At 41.6% G+C, this 14,822-nt stretch overlaps 2 protein-coding genes and 1 long non-coding RNA gene across 6 annotated transcripts; 1 reads left to right on the top strand and 2 right to left on the bottom strand.

Moving 5' to 3' along the window:
* Positions 1–380: 380 nt before the first annotated feature.
* LOC142942442 (uncharacterized) lies at positions 381–3,112 on the bottom strand. 2 transcript variants are annotated; one of them, XR_012951603.1, is made up of 6 exons: positions 2,579–3,112; positions 1,458–1,511; positions 1,273–1,377; positions 982–1,128; positions 627–671; positions 381–518 (listed from the first exon to the last, which is right to left on the bottom strand). It is a non-coding gene; the product is annotated as an uncharacterized LOC142942442 (long non-coding RNA). The 2 variants fall into 2 exon arrangements; XR_012951602.1 differs by having other exon boundaries at positions 1,273–3,112.
* Positions 2,653–6,205, top strand: mtif3 (mitochondrial translational initiation factor 3). Of its 2 annotated transcripts, none has more exons than XM_076084761.1 (4): positions 2,653–2,735; positions 3,810–4,272; positions 4,393–4,544; positions 4,871–6,205. In XM_076084761.1, exons 2-4 carry the CDS (start codon positions 3,813–3,815, stop codon positions 5,132–5,134), a joined length of 876 nt encoding a protein of 291 aa, XP_075940876.1. In that variant the 5' UTR covers positions 2,653–2,735; positions 3,810–3,812; the 3' UTR covers positions 5,135–6,205. The 2 variants fall into 2 exon arrangements, with proteins under 2 accessions (XP_075940876.1, XP_075940877.1); XM_076084762.1 differs by having other exon boundaries at positions 2,666–2,777.
* heca (hdc homolog, cell cycle regulator) lies at positions 6,110–14,068 on the bottom strand. 2 transcript variants are annotated; one of them, XM_076084759.1, is made up of 5 exons: positions 13,603–14,066; positions 10,898–11,939; positions 9,382–9,548; positions 7,574–7,728; positions 6,110–6,679 (listed from the first exon to the last, which is right to left on the bottom strand). In XM_076084759.1, the coding sequence occupies exons 1-5, from the start codon at positions 13,757–13,759 to the stop codon at positions 6,515–6,517; spliced, it is 1,686 nt and encodes a 561-aa protein (XP_075940874.1). In that variant the 5' UTR covers positions 13,760–14,066; the 3' UTR covers positions 6,110–6,514. The 2 variants fall into 2 exon arrangements, with proteins under 2 accessions (XP_075940874.1, XP_075940875.1); XM_076084760.1 differs by having other exon boundaries at positions 6,531–6,679; positions 7,531–7,728; positions 13,603–14,068.
* Between the last annotated feature and the right edge of the window lie 754 nt (positions 14,069–14,822).

The raw sequence follows: 14,822 nt of genomic DNA, 5'->3' as shown, positions 1-14,822 counted from the left end.
TTGACAAAAGCAAATCAGCAAATTAGAACCGTTGTTTTACAGTTTTAATTGTAAAACAAAGTTGTTTACTTGTGAGAGTGTCATTAATGATGGGCGGTGAATCTGAATAATAAGAGAAATTTATATTGACAAAAGCAAATCAGCAAATTAAAACCATTGTTTTACAGTTTTAAAGGGCCAAGCACACACACACACACGCACACACACACACACACACACACAAGCAAACAGACGTATGTCCAACTTTCCTCTCTTCTCATCTGCCCTGTGCACTGAATAATAAATACAGTAAAGGTGAATAGAATGTCATTTAATGTTGCTCACAACATTTGATACTGACATCGGAGAATGTAAAAACAGTTATGTAATATCACCTGTGAGGCCAGATAATGTGGTGTTGCACTCCCTCCCGTCCACGATATACAGGTGCCATTTCTTTGCGGTGTACAATCTTTCGAAGCGTAGGACATAAGAACCGTTATCTCCTTCCAATTGAGGATATTTCTTCTCAAACTTTCCTGTTAATTAAAAACAGAAACACAGTTAGATCTTTATTTAGTTGAAATGCTTATGTAAATGCAAAAATTAATTCAATATTCTTAGTGTAATAAGTTGGTTGTACTAACCTTGTCTAGTCACGTTTCTGTCCACAAATAGTATGCAAGCGTTAGCTGCAGAGAGGTACAGAATGCAGTCTTTTTATGTCACGTAGTAAGAGTGACAAAGTAAGAGCAAAAAGGCTCAGTCTAATGTGTATGTACTTTAACAACAGCTAAGTCATCGATCTACATGTGTTGTTTTCACCCGGCAGATGGACCCTACATTAGATGCTTAAGATATGTCACTGTATTTTATCGTTTTAAAAACATGAATACAGCTACCAGCTGTAAAAGTGCACCTTTCCTCCCAGACTTCGTTTTGTTCCCCAAACATCAATCAACAGCTACTGTAATTAAAATGTTTATTATAGTTTCAACTCACTCAGATTGCAATATTTATGTGCAGTGATGAAGGCACTGAAGTGATCAGGAACCACAAAATAAGGTACTGTCGGGTTCTGGTCCAAACAACCTTTGAGTTTCTCCCAGGTGTTTTTTATCTTGTTCTTCTTGTTTCCACCTGTTATAGCTAATGAGACAACAAGTTAAACAAAAAAATATTCACACAAGGTGTTGTCACCTTATAACCATAATAATCGTCCCTTGTGAGAATAATGCAATATGATATGTAGAGGCCACTAGGCGTTATCATTTGGAGATTTTGATTACGTACAAACAGAATAAATCCACAGAAGCCCCACGAACAAAACCCAGGTCATCCAGCTCATGTTGTTTTGATGGCGTTAACTCTCTGTCAGGACGTGCGATCGATTCCCGGCTACAGAAGATGAATAACAAGTATAATTCCAAAGTTCTTTTTCAATACAGATTATCAGCCAAAAGTATTTTACTTCTTACCTTTCTGTGGTTGAATACCATCAAAGCACTGAAGAGTAGCACTGAAGAGCAGCACTGAAGACAGAAACACTGAACCTTTTGGACTCATGAATATGTTGTCTAACTGACTTTGCATAGCTGCCCGCTGAAAGCATTTTGTTTTGCAAATACACAGTTCCAAGAAATGTCCGTGCGCCTCTCTCCTTTGCAAAATAACCAAAACATAATTTTGCTTGGATGAATGTCCAGTTACAATGTAACCAAATTCAAGGAATGAATGGTGGCTGTGACGCACAGTAGCTTGTATGAACATCGTTATTGTTAGCATGAAGTAAAAATATATAAGTAGGCCTACCAATTAACTCTTTACCGTGTCCTTTTAAAAACATCCTCAAGAATTGAGTCTGCTCATATAACATTAAACAGAAGTCCTAGCTGGGGAGGAGGAGGACTTTGTTGGTTTGTGTCAGCCATCTTTGGGTTATGTAATGTTATGTTTGGCCTTCTCTTTTATAATGTTTTTTTTTATGAAAAGTAAATGGTAAATATTCCAGGGCAAAGTATAATCAATGGAGAATATTTCAGTTTTAATTGCATTTTGAAATTGATTTTCAAAAAAATCTTCAATCCATAAAAAGGAACTCTTTGTTTATTGTTCTTAAAGTTATTGAACGAATTAACTAAACACTAAAGTACTAATTGGGTCACAAAAAGTAATTCAATTAATAAGTAATTAGCCTAAGTAATCAAATACATCCAAATGATTTCATGGCTCTGAAACAAGATGTTCAACATGAAAAAACTGTGCCAAATGATCAACAAAAATGAAATAACAATGAAAGGGTTTGTAAGGAAAAAACAAGTTTTATTTTTAATTAATTTTTGAGAATTTTATAGGCAAGAAATCAACTGTGTAAAATTGATGGCGAATTGAAACCGCTCATGTGTTTCCTACTGTGGTAGCTCCATGTAGCCTACTAATCAATCAATTAGTTACATTCTTTTCACCTCCATTGCATCAGGATGGATAGACAGACATTTCAAAACCTGGGCAAAATACAACTAGAACCACCTGGATGGTAAGATGACTAAGCTCAAATAAGAATTTATGGTATGCCCTTTTGTATTTTGGGTGAACTGACCCTTTTAACGGAGTAACGACGTGTCCCGCTCTGTGCAGAAGAGGGCAGCATCGGGGTTTGGCTGCATCTGTTCTCGCTCAAATGACACGAAGAAGCACATGGCGGAAGAAGACTGCAACAGTCACCCTGCAATATGAATACACGACATTGATCTACAGTGAGTAAACAGCACAACAACAGGAGATAATTGGAGAAAAGGGTAATACTTTACAACTGTTTAAGGGGCAATTACACCGACTTTTAGGCCCAAGCTAAACGCTGCCAAGAGGACTGTAAACGGCTCTCTCGGTCAACTCCAGACTCCGTTTTTAAACCGTAGTTTAATGTTGACATGTTAATTCCACACCAAGTGCACCACAAGGCATTTACTGCAAGGCGTTTTTATGAATTGAAAAGGCTTGCTGGCCAGTTCGGCATAACGTTTGCTGATGAACTTTTGAATTAAATGTTAGCTTTTTACAATTTGTTTGCAGTGGTCACTGCGGCCAGAGTGTTTTACCTGCACGCGCACGCTTGTCAGAATGCCAGGTGAACGATATAAAGAGAAGGGAAAATAAGTGTTAAACTTCCTAAAGTAAAAATAAGTAAATGTGGGATATCACGAATATCACAGCGGACCCTGAGGGTTTGTATACACATCTTATTTGGGGGGCGTGTGCAGTGACATTTAAGAAGGGCAAACTGTAATTGGCCGATGTGTAAATGGGGGCGGGCCTGGCGGGGTGCAACAGGAAATGATGTCACAACTGTATGAACTGGCTGTTGATACAAACGACGTGCAGCTAATGATGCAGAGACGAAATTGAACTCAACACCCATTAGATATGTTTGTGATATCAGAGCTAACTAACCCGTGGAGTACTTTAGGAAATAAATGACGAAATTATATTTTTTAATTCAAGTGAAATGTACCGACAAGACATTACTTAAAATACCTTCAGAGGCAAGAGAAAACCCTGAGATAGCAAGCGAATAATGGTAGTATATGTGTCAAACACATTGTTTCATAATCCTAATAAATTGAAAACCCACGTAGTACGCATTTAGCAAAATATGAGCTATGTAAATATGTACTTGTAATCTGTCATGTCCGCCAGTCATTTTCAGGAAAAGCTTAACTCTAACTTTGTGGTAAAAGAGATGCTTTTCCCCCCAGTCATGGCCTTTTCATGACGTATGCTGTTTCACATAATTCCCTCTCTTTCTTTCTTTTTTTTTTTTTTGTATCTAGGATATGTCTGCAGGTTGTGTGAGGTGGATGCTGAGCCGTACAGTGAGAGCTGTGTGCGGTAGCAGCCGAGGCTACTGGACGCCAGCGTCGAGATTCGCGCCACCCGGTGAAAGATCTGACCTCGTTGCTTCCTCCTGGAGATGGTCTCCATTCTCCACGGCTGCAGACGACACAGAACAGACTCCCGCACCGAAGAAGAAAAACAAGCACGATCCCAAAGCTCATGCCACAATCGGCGCCGTCGGCCGTAAGATCCCACACCGTGAGATACAGGTGATAAGTGAGACGGGCGAGAACCTGGGCACCATGCACCGTTCAGATGTGATCCGAATCCTGGACGAGCAGGGTCTCAAATTGGTGCTGCTCAACGAACGCAAAGATCCCCCCGTCTACCGGCTGATGAGCGGCAAACAGATCCACGAAGAGCAGCTGAAACTGCGGGAGAAACAGAAAGCAAAAGCAGGTATGTGGTGTCCCGGCAGGTACCCTCAGTATTCAACAGATCTCTACAGGAAGTAAAAGATGTAGTTCACACAGTACGAAAGTCAAACGTGATGAAACACACGTGTTCTCTTCTCCACAGCCCCCGTGCAGGTGAAAGAGCTCACCTTTTCATCCGGCATCGCAGCGCACGACCTGTCCACCAAGATGAAACAAGTGGAGAATTGGCTGGAGAAGAAGAACCATGTCAGACTCACTCTGCGATCAGGACGCGGGGGATCGGCAGTCGACCTGGTGAGGGGAAACGCTTTCTGTTGTCTACTCCGTCCTCTGCAACTGAGACAGGTTCAGAATAGCGCAGCTGTGTGCGTTAGAGATGTGCGTTCCCAAATGAAACATCTGCATGGCAGAAATAGTCACAGATTTAACTGTTATCTGCGTACATGTCTGCCAAAAAATGACAGTACGGAAATGTGTTCACAGTGAATAGTTTGTCCACCAGACATTACTGAGAAGTTTATTTTTCACTATTCTTAAAAAAACAAGTCAAAGGGATTAAAAATACTTGTTTGTGTTAAAAATCTATTCCCCAAAAAACCCCATTGTTTTATTTTCCACAGGACACAACTCTGGAGCAGATAGTGCAGCAAATGGAGGTGATGGTCGGATTCGTTTCCAAGCCGAAAGCCGTACGTGACGGTCAAGCAGCCATGTGCATCCTCCGGCCACCTTCAGCAAAGGAACTGTCGCAGAAGAATAAGGACGCAGCTTCGCAGTCTGACGACTCGACTTCAAGAGCCACTGAGAGCGAAACACCCGTCCCTCCTGTTAGCAACACAGACACAACAGAGGGGTCTACACATGGAAATAAAACATTCTCATAAAAACTAATCCAATTCCTTCATTTCGTTGTGTATCGTGTTAAGAATTGAATAAAGCCTGGTGTGTAATAATGACGCATCCAGCGAAATGGAATAACCATCGGCCCTCTGAAAGTGTCACAGGTGGCAGAGCTACGATGGTACCAACATGTTGTGCAACAGCAGAGTGAAGTTTTTAATGTATAGCGCCCCATGTTTGAATACTGCATTACAGGCTATAGTGACCTAAACACTGAACTTTATTTGATAAGTGCAGGTTTCATTCTTAAAAACATACTCCTGGGTTGGTCCTCTCCACTAAAAGATGAAGCAGTAGGTTTCTCAAATCATTCAGCTTTTTCCTTTTTGAAGGTGCAGCGTGTAGGATTTGGCGGCATCTAGCAGTGAGGTTGCAGATTGCAACCAACTGAAACTCGTCCCATGTGCCGAGCGTGTAGGACAGAGGCTGACACAAAAGCACGAATCCTGCGGAAGCCCTGTCTAGAGCCAGTGTTTGGTTTGTCCGTTCTGGGCTACTGTAGAAACACGGCAGCCGGTTCATTCTAAGGTAACGATTCTGTATTTCAGGTTATTATACACTAAAGGAAACATACTTAATATTATATTCTCATTTCTGCCAATAGAGCCCCCTAAATGCTACACACTGGCCCTTTAACTCGTCCTGTCTGTAAATGTAACCTGAATGGACCAGATGTTTGTTATTAGATGGGGCTTGAGTCTTCACATGTGACATTGAGAACAGACTTTTGTACCCAAAATGTGATGAATACATGTTTTAGCTTTTTACCCACAAACATACACCGATGAACAGGTTGACACCACAGGATAAGTGGAATCCATTGATTTTTGTTCACCTACTTGTGACAATTCAGACGAGCTAAAGGAGGATGATGATGATCCGCTAATAAAAGTTGAAGCATTTGGAAGTGAAATTGTTTTTTAAAATATGGGATGAAGATATCAAACCGACACAAACGCTTATCTTTCTCTTCTTTATTTGAGATTCATCTTTATGTTTTTGGTAAAAAAAGAAAAGAAAAAAGTTAAATAAAAGCAAAGTTTGGCATACTGATACATTCATTTCTCACAGATGAGTGTGTTTGCTTGACTGGTGTGTCAGTTCTTCACCTTATCAACACCTTTCTGTAACTGTGCAGATATACTGTCTTGGAACTTTTTTTTTTTTTTTTTCTTTCTTTTTTCTTTTTTTTTTTTAAAACTAGAGTGATACTTTTTCCTATACATAAAACAACAACAAAAGAGAGTGAACATAAAAACATAAAATCACCTTAAGGCCCCAAAAATAAAATCTTTCCTAGATTGTGTTTAAAAAAAAAAATTGAGAACAAAAGCAGCTCAACTAGCCTGCATGGACAGCATTTGTCAATAAGCCTCGAGTACTTTGTAGGAGGAGAAAGGTTTCACAAAGTGATAGTCCAGGTTGCCGCAGTGAGGGCACTGCTGGACGTTGCTGTACTCGGAGAAATACTGCATCCCGACTCGAACGTCCACCACCGGCTTCCCGCAGTGCTTACAGTTGAGACGAGCCTGAGGACACACAGGGAGGACGTTGAATTAATGCTGTACAAGATTTGACCAGGAAGCTCAGGACGTGTGTCGAAAAAATCTCAACCCAAGGCTCCACTTACTAAAACTAACTAAACTAAAAGCAAGACAGAATTGTATCCGACTCTCTTCTGTTTCAGTTGGATCTATGTTTCAAGAGCTTTTACGATTCTTTAACACAAAGCTAAATTGGTATCTCGTGTACTGGATAGTAACATTTGAGCACCTCCTCAACTATTTTAGCATTCATAACATTAAGTTCATATGGCATACGGCTTTTTAGCAAAAGAGCAACAATAACATTATGAAGTTGTTTCTGGTCCAATAGTTGCTCTCTTCTGGCTCTTTTGTTGGTCTCTCAATGCTCCACTATGTTCACCAGTCAGTCGTAAACTGAGTTTGTCTGCTGTTTGGTGCTGGACAGGTAGTGGACAGCTTTTTGCTGAAAATGGCTGCCTGCTGTGGGGTGATGACCAAAAACAATGAGCCGAAAGACACTAAAATGTTCCATAAATCTGAGGGGGACTGAGTTGGATGATAATTCTCATGGTTCAGCCACTACGAATGACGCCTCACATTTCACATAGTAATTGAATCCATTGTTGTTATACAGGTTCAAATTCACAATAGGAGGTTAGAACACTCGATCTCCATGCCAAATTTCAGCCTCCTAGGGCAAAAGCTGTGGCCGCCAAAGGGTTAGGAAATGTTTGTGGACCGACTGACCGGCAACAGAGTCGCAGCTAAAAACACAGATTAGTACAACTTTAATTCCAGTGAGCAACCGGATGACGGCAGCATTGGAGAGTACCACTGTTTCTCTGCCCATTTACCTCGAGGACACGTGTGATAGTAGTCTGAAAAATCAGTTTCTACCTGGCAACACGGGGAAGCAGCCAGTATATCGTAGGTGTACATTGTGCCCAGTTGGTGCCAGCTCCCGTCCCAGCGTGACTTGCACTTGATGCAGACAATCTTGTGGACGCCTTCTAGACAGTCCACACAGATGGCGTAGAGGTGCATTAACCTGCCTGTTAGAAATAAAGAAGCATAGTTAAGTATTACGTTTACAGAATAACAAGACACTCAGATAGTCAGCCAGGAAAATTAAAAATAACAAACTCCTGATTGCGCCCATGGCTCATTATCATGCTTCTGCAGTGCATGCAGGATAAATAACAGTTTCTATGTCCTATCATGTTGTATACAGACCAGAGACTAAGCTACCGGAGTGATCACATCCTAAAAGATCAGCCTGGCAAGTACCAAAATGAAACATTCCCAGCTCTGTACAAATTCTGTGTGGATGCCAAACAAGCCATTCTTGGAATATAGTTGCAAGTCCTTTTATTTAGCGTGTTATTTTTAAATCTATGCTACCCAACAAGAGCTTTGAAACCTCGTCAAACTGAAGCTACATGGAGCAAATACAATGCAGCTTACCATTCAAATCCCATTATGAACATGAATGCATTCAGAGCCACTCACATAGAGAGTCATGACGTTTTTGATGAAGATGTGTTGTAAAAATCCGTCCCTGCAAACTTGCTCGCTAATAAAACAAACAAACGTGCATTTACATTTTCTCAGGACAAAGTCAAGCTCTTCAGCTGTTGGCTACCGTTGAATAAACAAACACCTCACTGTTTAACTGTGCAGCATGATTCATTTCTCTTTGGCCAACTTTTATATTCTGCCTGACACAAAAGCATGAAAATCTGAATAAATATTCCTTTCATGCTGATGCATATCAAGCACCATACATATCAACGCTTGTGGGCCAAAACATCAAAGGAGCTTCGCTCTGCTTATTCCCATTCATGTCGGACTGTGCCAGCAACAAAACCTTCTGTGTCTATATTCACAGCATGGACTGAGCTTATTGATGGATTAACCAGTTGTAGTTTCTATTTGTAGAAAAGAAAGCTTGACATTTTAAATAGAATGTGAATTTATAATTGAGCAAACATAACATAATAATGGTTGCAATTCATGTAGACATTAAATGTTTGGTTTTTGTCATATTAGAACAATCCTGAAAGCTGATGTTCAGCCAATCCAGAGCTTAATAACAACACTTGATCAATGCGTTTCTGTTCGTTTTCAGATTAAACACTGTACCTACAATAGAAACTGAACATAGCGTAAATAGTTTTAACATGTTTTATATAATTCACAGATGGTAATTTTAGTTTTCTGTGAGATTATACAGGATACATGCTTACGTCAGCGTCCTAACATGCTCACAACGGCAATGCTAACACGCTAATATTTACCGTGTTCATCTTCTTAGTTTAGCATGTTATATTTGCTGATTAGTTCTGAACACAAGGTAGAGATGAGGCTGATGGAAACGTATAGGACACATTTAAATGTTGGTGGTGCTGGATAAAAGGTTAAAGGATCATCAAAGTTTCATCTTCTGGGAACCAAAAATGTCTGCACCTAATTTTCAGGCAATCCATACAAATAGCATTTGAGAAATTTAACTAAAAAAACACTAACGTCAACCTCATGGTTGCGCAAGAGGAAAAGTCAGAGGATCACTAGAGTCGGTAGGATTCATCCTCTGGGCACCATGAACGTCAGGATACAGTGACAGTTTGAGCAAATATGAAAAAAAGCTATTTTTCATGATCCGTAGCTGGAAGTATTTGTATCTCACGCCATAAACCAGCCCTTACCTTGAAGGTGGCAGGGGACGTCATACTCAATCTCGTCGTGGCGTGAAGGGCTGAGAAACAGAGTCCCGTCCACCAAAGGAAACTGTTCAAACACAGGCAGCGCTCTGTGGCACAGCGCACAGTTGACCACGTTTCTCTGGCTCGCACTGAGGGCCGAGAGGATAAACCTACAGGACAACATGGACAGAAACATTAGGACCTCCACACTGGATGGGGCCTCTGGCAGGTTCCCGTGACATTCCTTCTGGTTTTATCAGAGTTGTCTTTATAAACAAAGAATCAATCCCGTGAGAGGTTTTGTTTTGCGTGCCAACGTTTCAGGCTGAAACTAGTGATATTGTAACGGTTAGAGTAATAACGTGGGCACGTCTAACGCGATAAGAGGCGATTAAGATTCTGTAACAGCCCAACAGACAGCAGAATAAAATGAAGTATTCTTTAATGAATATTTGTGTTTCAAGCGGTAATAATTAAAGAAGCAATTATCATGGTGTCTTCACAGATCTCTTTAATAAGTAGATCAGACAGCTGCATTTAATCATTTATAATTTGCAATGCACTCTGGCTGTTTTATCTACTTTACTCGGTGTCATGGTATGGTATTAAAACAATATCTGAACAACGATTGAGATTCATTTCCTGCAATAAGGTAATATACTGAATCACTAATATTAAAATGCATGTTACGAGGTATGTTTATCAGATATTTAACAATTAATTTGACTGAGCAAAACTGGTTTTATAATAACACACAAACTATAAGCTACAGTTAGACCACTTAACAAACGCAACGTTACAAACCGTGTCTTATTCTACAGTGTAAAACATCATCTTTCGTCTTTTACTTTTCAGGTTAATTAGATTTAAACAAATAATCATGAGTCGTTTTGGACTGTTGGTTGGACAAAACAGGCCCTTTAAATATGACACCTTGTGTTGTGGAAAATTGTGATCAGCATTTTAGCAGACCTCCCAGCATGCACTGCTGTGAGTGTTAAAAACTCTCCAGAGAGTCCATTGTTGTGTAGTTTGAAGAAAAGATATATGAGGGGAACCTGCTGTGTGTCTTTATTACATGTTGAGTTTAGTCACGGTTGTTTCTTTTCATAATAATGAAAACAATTTGAACTGTGATGAAGGTCAGTATCAATTTCAGACGTTTCCCCACTTACACTTTCTCATTCTTTTAGCTTTTGAAAGTTGCAGTAAGTGCAGTAAGTCCAGAAGCAGCCATAACAGTAGATCTTGTCCATCATAACTGACTTAGAAACTGAGAAATGTAATGTAACGTCTGATTGTAACTATTTCAGTTTGACGAAACACTTGTTGGCTCAATATGGCTTAATATGGCTTAATAATGTTGGCTTAATATCTTAAATTGGTCAAACTTGTTTTTTCATATCCAGTGAACCTAACTCAGCCAGTTACATATTTTCAAACGTTGAACTAACCACTCAACATAAGCTCGGTTAACTCACATTTTAAGGCAGAAGGGAAACATGTTTTATCGGCGTACCTGCGCAGCTCTTCTCCCTGGCCTGCCTGGGCGTCGTCCTCCATGCGGACGTGGTAGGTGTTGAGTTTATGTCGAGGGATGTGGGTGAGGAGCTCCGAGAGGTCCAGCCTCCTCAGGAACTGCACTGGGTGAGAGTGCGTGCCGTCACCCACACTGCCGGAGGAGAGCCGGTGGTGGAGCGGGAGGGCGAAGGACAGCGGCAGGGGAATTACAGACCCGGAGTCGAGGTGGGCTCCGCCGCCGGAGGCTCCCATCGAGCAGCCGCCTCCCCGGCCGAGAGCTCCCGCGACCAGCAGGTGTTTCCTCTGCGGGTCCATGTGGATGGCTGATTTGAAGAATTCTCCCAGCTGACGGGAACCTCGCAATCCTGCCCCTCCAGCTGCTGCTCCTAGGACAGCAGTGGGGGAGAAAGGGAAACCAGTTGGGGGAGACTGTCCCGGGGAGTCACATGGTGACTTCTGAGGAGGCCCCAGAGAAAAGGGTCCCCCTGTCGGGAGCCCTCCTACTGCTCCTCTCTCTGAAGAGTTCTGACGGTCCATTGATTGTCTCCGAGGTAAGTCCTGACTAGAAGCTCTGTGGAGTAGTTTACCTCCTCCTATACCTGCTGCTCCTGGCGGCTTGCTTCTCTTGGGCTCATCAAAAAGCCCGTCCCCGGGCCCTGCGGCCCCTCCACTGGACCCGTTCCTGCTCCTCTCAGTTGGCTTCTTCTTGCGCTCGTCGGGCATACGTTTCACCTGATACCAGTCGGTGTCTTTCTTCAGGTGGCCCTGGCCGCAGCGGCAAGAGCAGAACCTGAACGCCAGGTCGTAGCCCTTCTTGGTCCACATGTTCTGCCTGCACTGCTTCTCGTTCCAGGACCGCGCGCGGCCGATGCAGTTGAACTGGACGAGGATGGAGCTCTCCCACTCGTAGAAACACTGCAGGTGCATCCAGTTGCCGTAAGGGCAGATCTCGTTGTTGCAGACCACCCGCTGGTAGTCGTCCTTCTCCAGGTCGATGGGACGGGCAAAGCTGCAGCCGAGAGGGGTCGCACACTGGCCCTCTGGATGAGTAAAGACAGGAAGGGGATTAGTTAGTTGTGTTCTCATCACAATTTCCCACAAAATCTGGATTTGTTCTAGTCTAGTAAACATCAGAAAATAGATTTTTTTTTATGTCTCTGGTGACTTCTTCAAATATCCAAAACCCAAAGATAATCAATGTCCAATAAAATAAGACAAAGAAATTCTTACATCAAAGAAGCATTAAATGTTTTTCAAGCGTGTTTTTGTTTCGTCCGAGACAACGGAACCATTCAAGCAGTCTCTCCATCACGAGTTGCATATCAACAACACCACATGAGGTGAACGCGTTCAATTTTAGATGTCAGTGTCCTTGCTGCCTCATCGCCATCGATTTATGAATTTCAACTCGGCCATCCAAGCCTGTGAGCGGTTAAAGATGTTTTCAAAACTTTACTTACTTTACTGCCCTAATTATATATTTTGGGCTGCAGATACAGACTTATCTGATCATTATGTTCTTGGTTAATCAATTCATTTGTTCTTAAGTGAATAAGAAAATAGTACAAAAATGCAAGGTGTGATATTAAAATTGCTTATTTTGTCCAGTCCACACCCAAAGACAATTCAGAATTATACAACTAATTAACTCCTCTGAAAAACAAATATACATACAACTGTGGTGCATTTACGTTTTTCTACAGCAACAATTCTACATTGAAAGTGTAATAATAACAGCATAAAGTGACTCTGAAGACCACTAATATCTAAAGTGCAAGAACCAGCTTATGTCCTGAGGTCTGTTTTAAACCAAATCTGAATGAAAAGTTGGAGGAGACAAGCAGCGCACGGTCAGTTTGTCTTTAAAGCTGTTTTAAGTGTCTCTGGGAAGTTGAACTGAGTGCGCAGACAAGCGGTGAGTTGTCAGTATTACCCTCGAGGAAGGCCACGACCGAAAACTGTGTGGACAAGGTGCACTTCAGGAAGAGAGAGCGGAGGCCTGCTGATTAACACCAACTGTAACAGCTTTTACTAACGTGGAAGTAGTGTCATTCAAAGAAGCGCTGCATTGTGTCATTAAGACTCACCGAGTCTATATTTATCACCAAGGAGTACTCATTTCATAGGTGGCAATTGTTTATTTCCCGGGAGAGCTCGAGGCGCCAAATTCCATTCTGATATCTGACATCTGACACTTTAAGATGTCTTGCATTTCGGGTGCTATTCAAACTCGTAAAAACAAGACTAACGACTACAAAAACACAACTACTGCTCTCCAATTCTGCTATCAAGCAACACCTGTTTCAGTCACATTTCAACTTATTTCCCTGCTCTTGTTGTTTTGCGACAAAAACAAACAATCAGTGTAACTCAGTCACACAAACCGAGATGCCAATGCAGCAGAGGAGAATACTAACTACTTGCTGGTTCACATACAAACCAGATCCACTCAATGCACACAAGGCCTAACGTCGTGATCGACCATTATAGCCTATACGTGCAGACAATCAAGTCACCATTAAACTAAGACATTTTTCAACCGAAGTTTGGCACAGTGTTCTCTCCGGATTGGAAAAGGAGTGGAGCCATTTGCAACGTCGCAGTGCATGCATGTCAGAGTCGCACAGACAGGGCAGAGCTTCCCCACTTGGCAGGAAGGCAGCATCACTAAACTTCTACATCTGTGTCCGTTTCCTCTCTTACCACTTGAGCGCTCGTGCCTGGGTGCAGTAGCAGCAGCCGCCGCCGCCGCGGCCGCGCCTCCTGTTGCGGCCGCACAGGCTCCATTTTCCTGCTCATCTCCGCTACTGTTAGTGCGTTTGCTTTTCTTTCCCTTGTTGTTGTTCTTCTGGTTGGGCATTGTGCAGGATTCGGATGTCAGTGTTATTTTCGACCTCTATCAACGGCTGCTGTCAACGTCTGACATTTCTGTGGACTCCATTTCTGCAGTGGTGCTTTTTTGTTGTTGTTGTTGTTGTTGCAGTGCTTTGTCTTTGTGCTGTTGTTGTTGTTTTTGGTGTCCTCGTGGATGACAGGCAGGGTTTGATGCAGCTATGACTGCAGCAGTTACAAAATATAAGCTGCTATAACCTTAAAGAGCGAAGGCGTGTCCGTCTCTTGTTTTGATTCCTGCTCTGCTGTTTTCTTCCACCCCTGACGTCACGGGACCCCGCCCCCCTCGCTGGCCGTCAACGGTTTATGATGCATTCACGGCCTGTTAGAAAGCTCTGAATTTATAGTTTCAAAATACAACTTAATTCTTAACAACTCAAACCATTAATCATTTTATTTTGTTTGTATACATGACAACCAGTGGTGGAAGGAAGTAAATAAGACGAGATAATCTCTTATTGACACGAGGGTATGTCCTTCCTTTTCCTGTTTAAAGCTGCACACATCACAGTAAACATGTTTTACTACCTAACAAGCTGTTAAACATCACAAATATATATATATATTATATAAATGTGTATATATATTTGCTGCATTACCTACATCTACATCCTGTTGTTACCAGTCCCTAACTGGTTCTCATTACAACATTACTGCACAACCTATAACCTAAATTCCATAGATATACTATATTATATTCCTATATTGTAACTCCTGCACTATTGTATGTCTATGTTTACATCTTTGATTATCATTTACATTTGTACTTGCGTGATTTACGTTTCATACATATTGTATGAGTATTGCTGGAGGTAGCCTGAGTGCTGAGAATGACTGCTTCATGCTGAAAAAATGGCATTATGTAGAAATATTGCCCCTGTACGCTTTTATTATGAAACATTGTATTATTGGATGGTTAAGTAAGTACCAGTTTACTATTGTGAAGTGGAGATAATTAAAGCTGCTTTATATGCACCCTTGTACGTCTTCAACAGTGCTTAATATTCTATAAAGGTCATCTCAGATATTGT

This window comes from Anarhichas minor, unplaced genomic scaffold (assembly GCF_050575085.1).
Source record: "Anarhichas minor isolate MPS153535 unplaced genomic scaffold, ASM5057508v1 ptg000136l, whole genome shotgun sequence".
Classification (NCBI taxonomy): Eukaryota; Metazoa; Chordata; class Actinopteri; order Perciformes; family Anarhichadidae; genus Anarhichas; species Anarhichas minor.
Note: the sequence above shows the minus strand (reverse complement) of the source record. Positions and strands in the feature narration are given on the sequence as shown.

Bases quoted from the DNA above. Each gene is read 5' to 3' on its own strand.
- mtif3 (XM_076084761.1), top strand. From the start codon at position 3,813: ATGTCTGCAGGTTGTGTGAGGTGGATGCTGAGCCGTACAGTGAGAGCT. The intron at 4,273-4,392 runs GTATGTGGTGTC...TCTTCTCCACAG, and splicing joins GAAACAGAAAGCAAAAGCAG to CCCCCGTGCAGGTGAAAGAG. The intron at 4,545-4,870 runs GTGAGGGGAAAC...TATTTTCCACAG, and splicing joins GGGGATCGGCAGTCGACCTG to GACACAACTCTGGAGCAGAT.
- heca (XM_076084759.1), bottom strand. From the start codon at position 13,759: ATGCCCAACCAGAAGAACAACAACAAGGGAAAGAAAAGCAAACGCACT. The intron at 9,549-10,897 runs GTACGCCGATAA...GTTGTCCTGTAG, and splicing joins CAGGGAGAAGAGCTGCGCAG to GTTTATCCTCTCGGCCCTCA. The intron at 7,729-9,381 runs GTAAGGGCTGGT...TATTTCTAACAG, and splicing joins CGTCCCCTGCCACCTTCAAG to GCAGGTTAATGCACCTCTAC.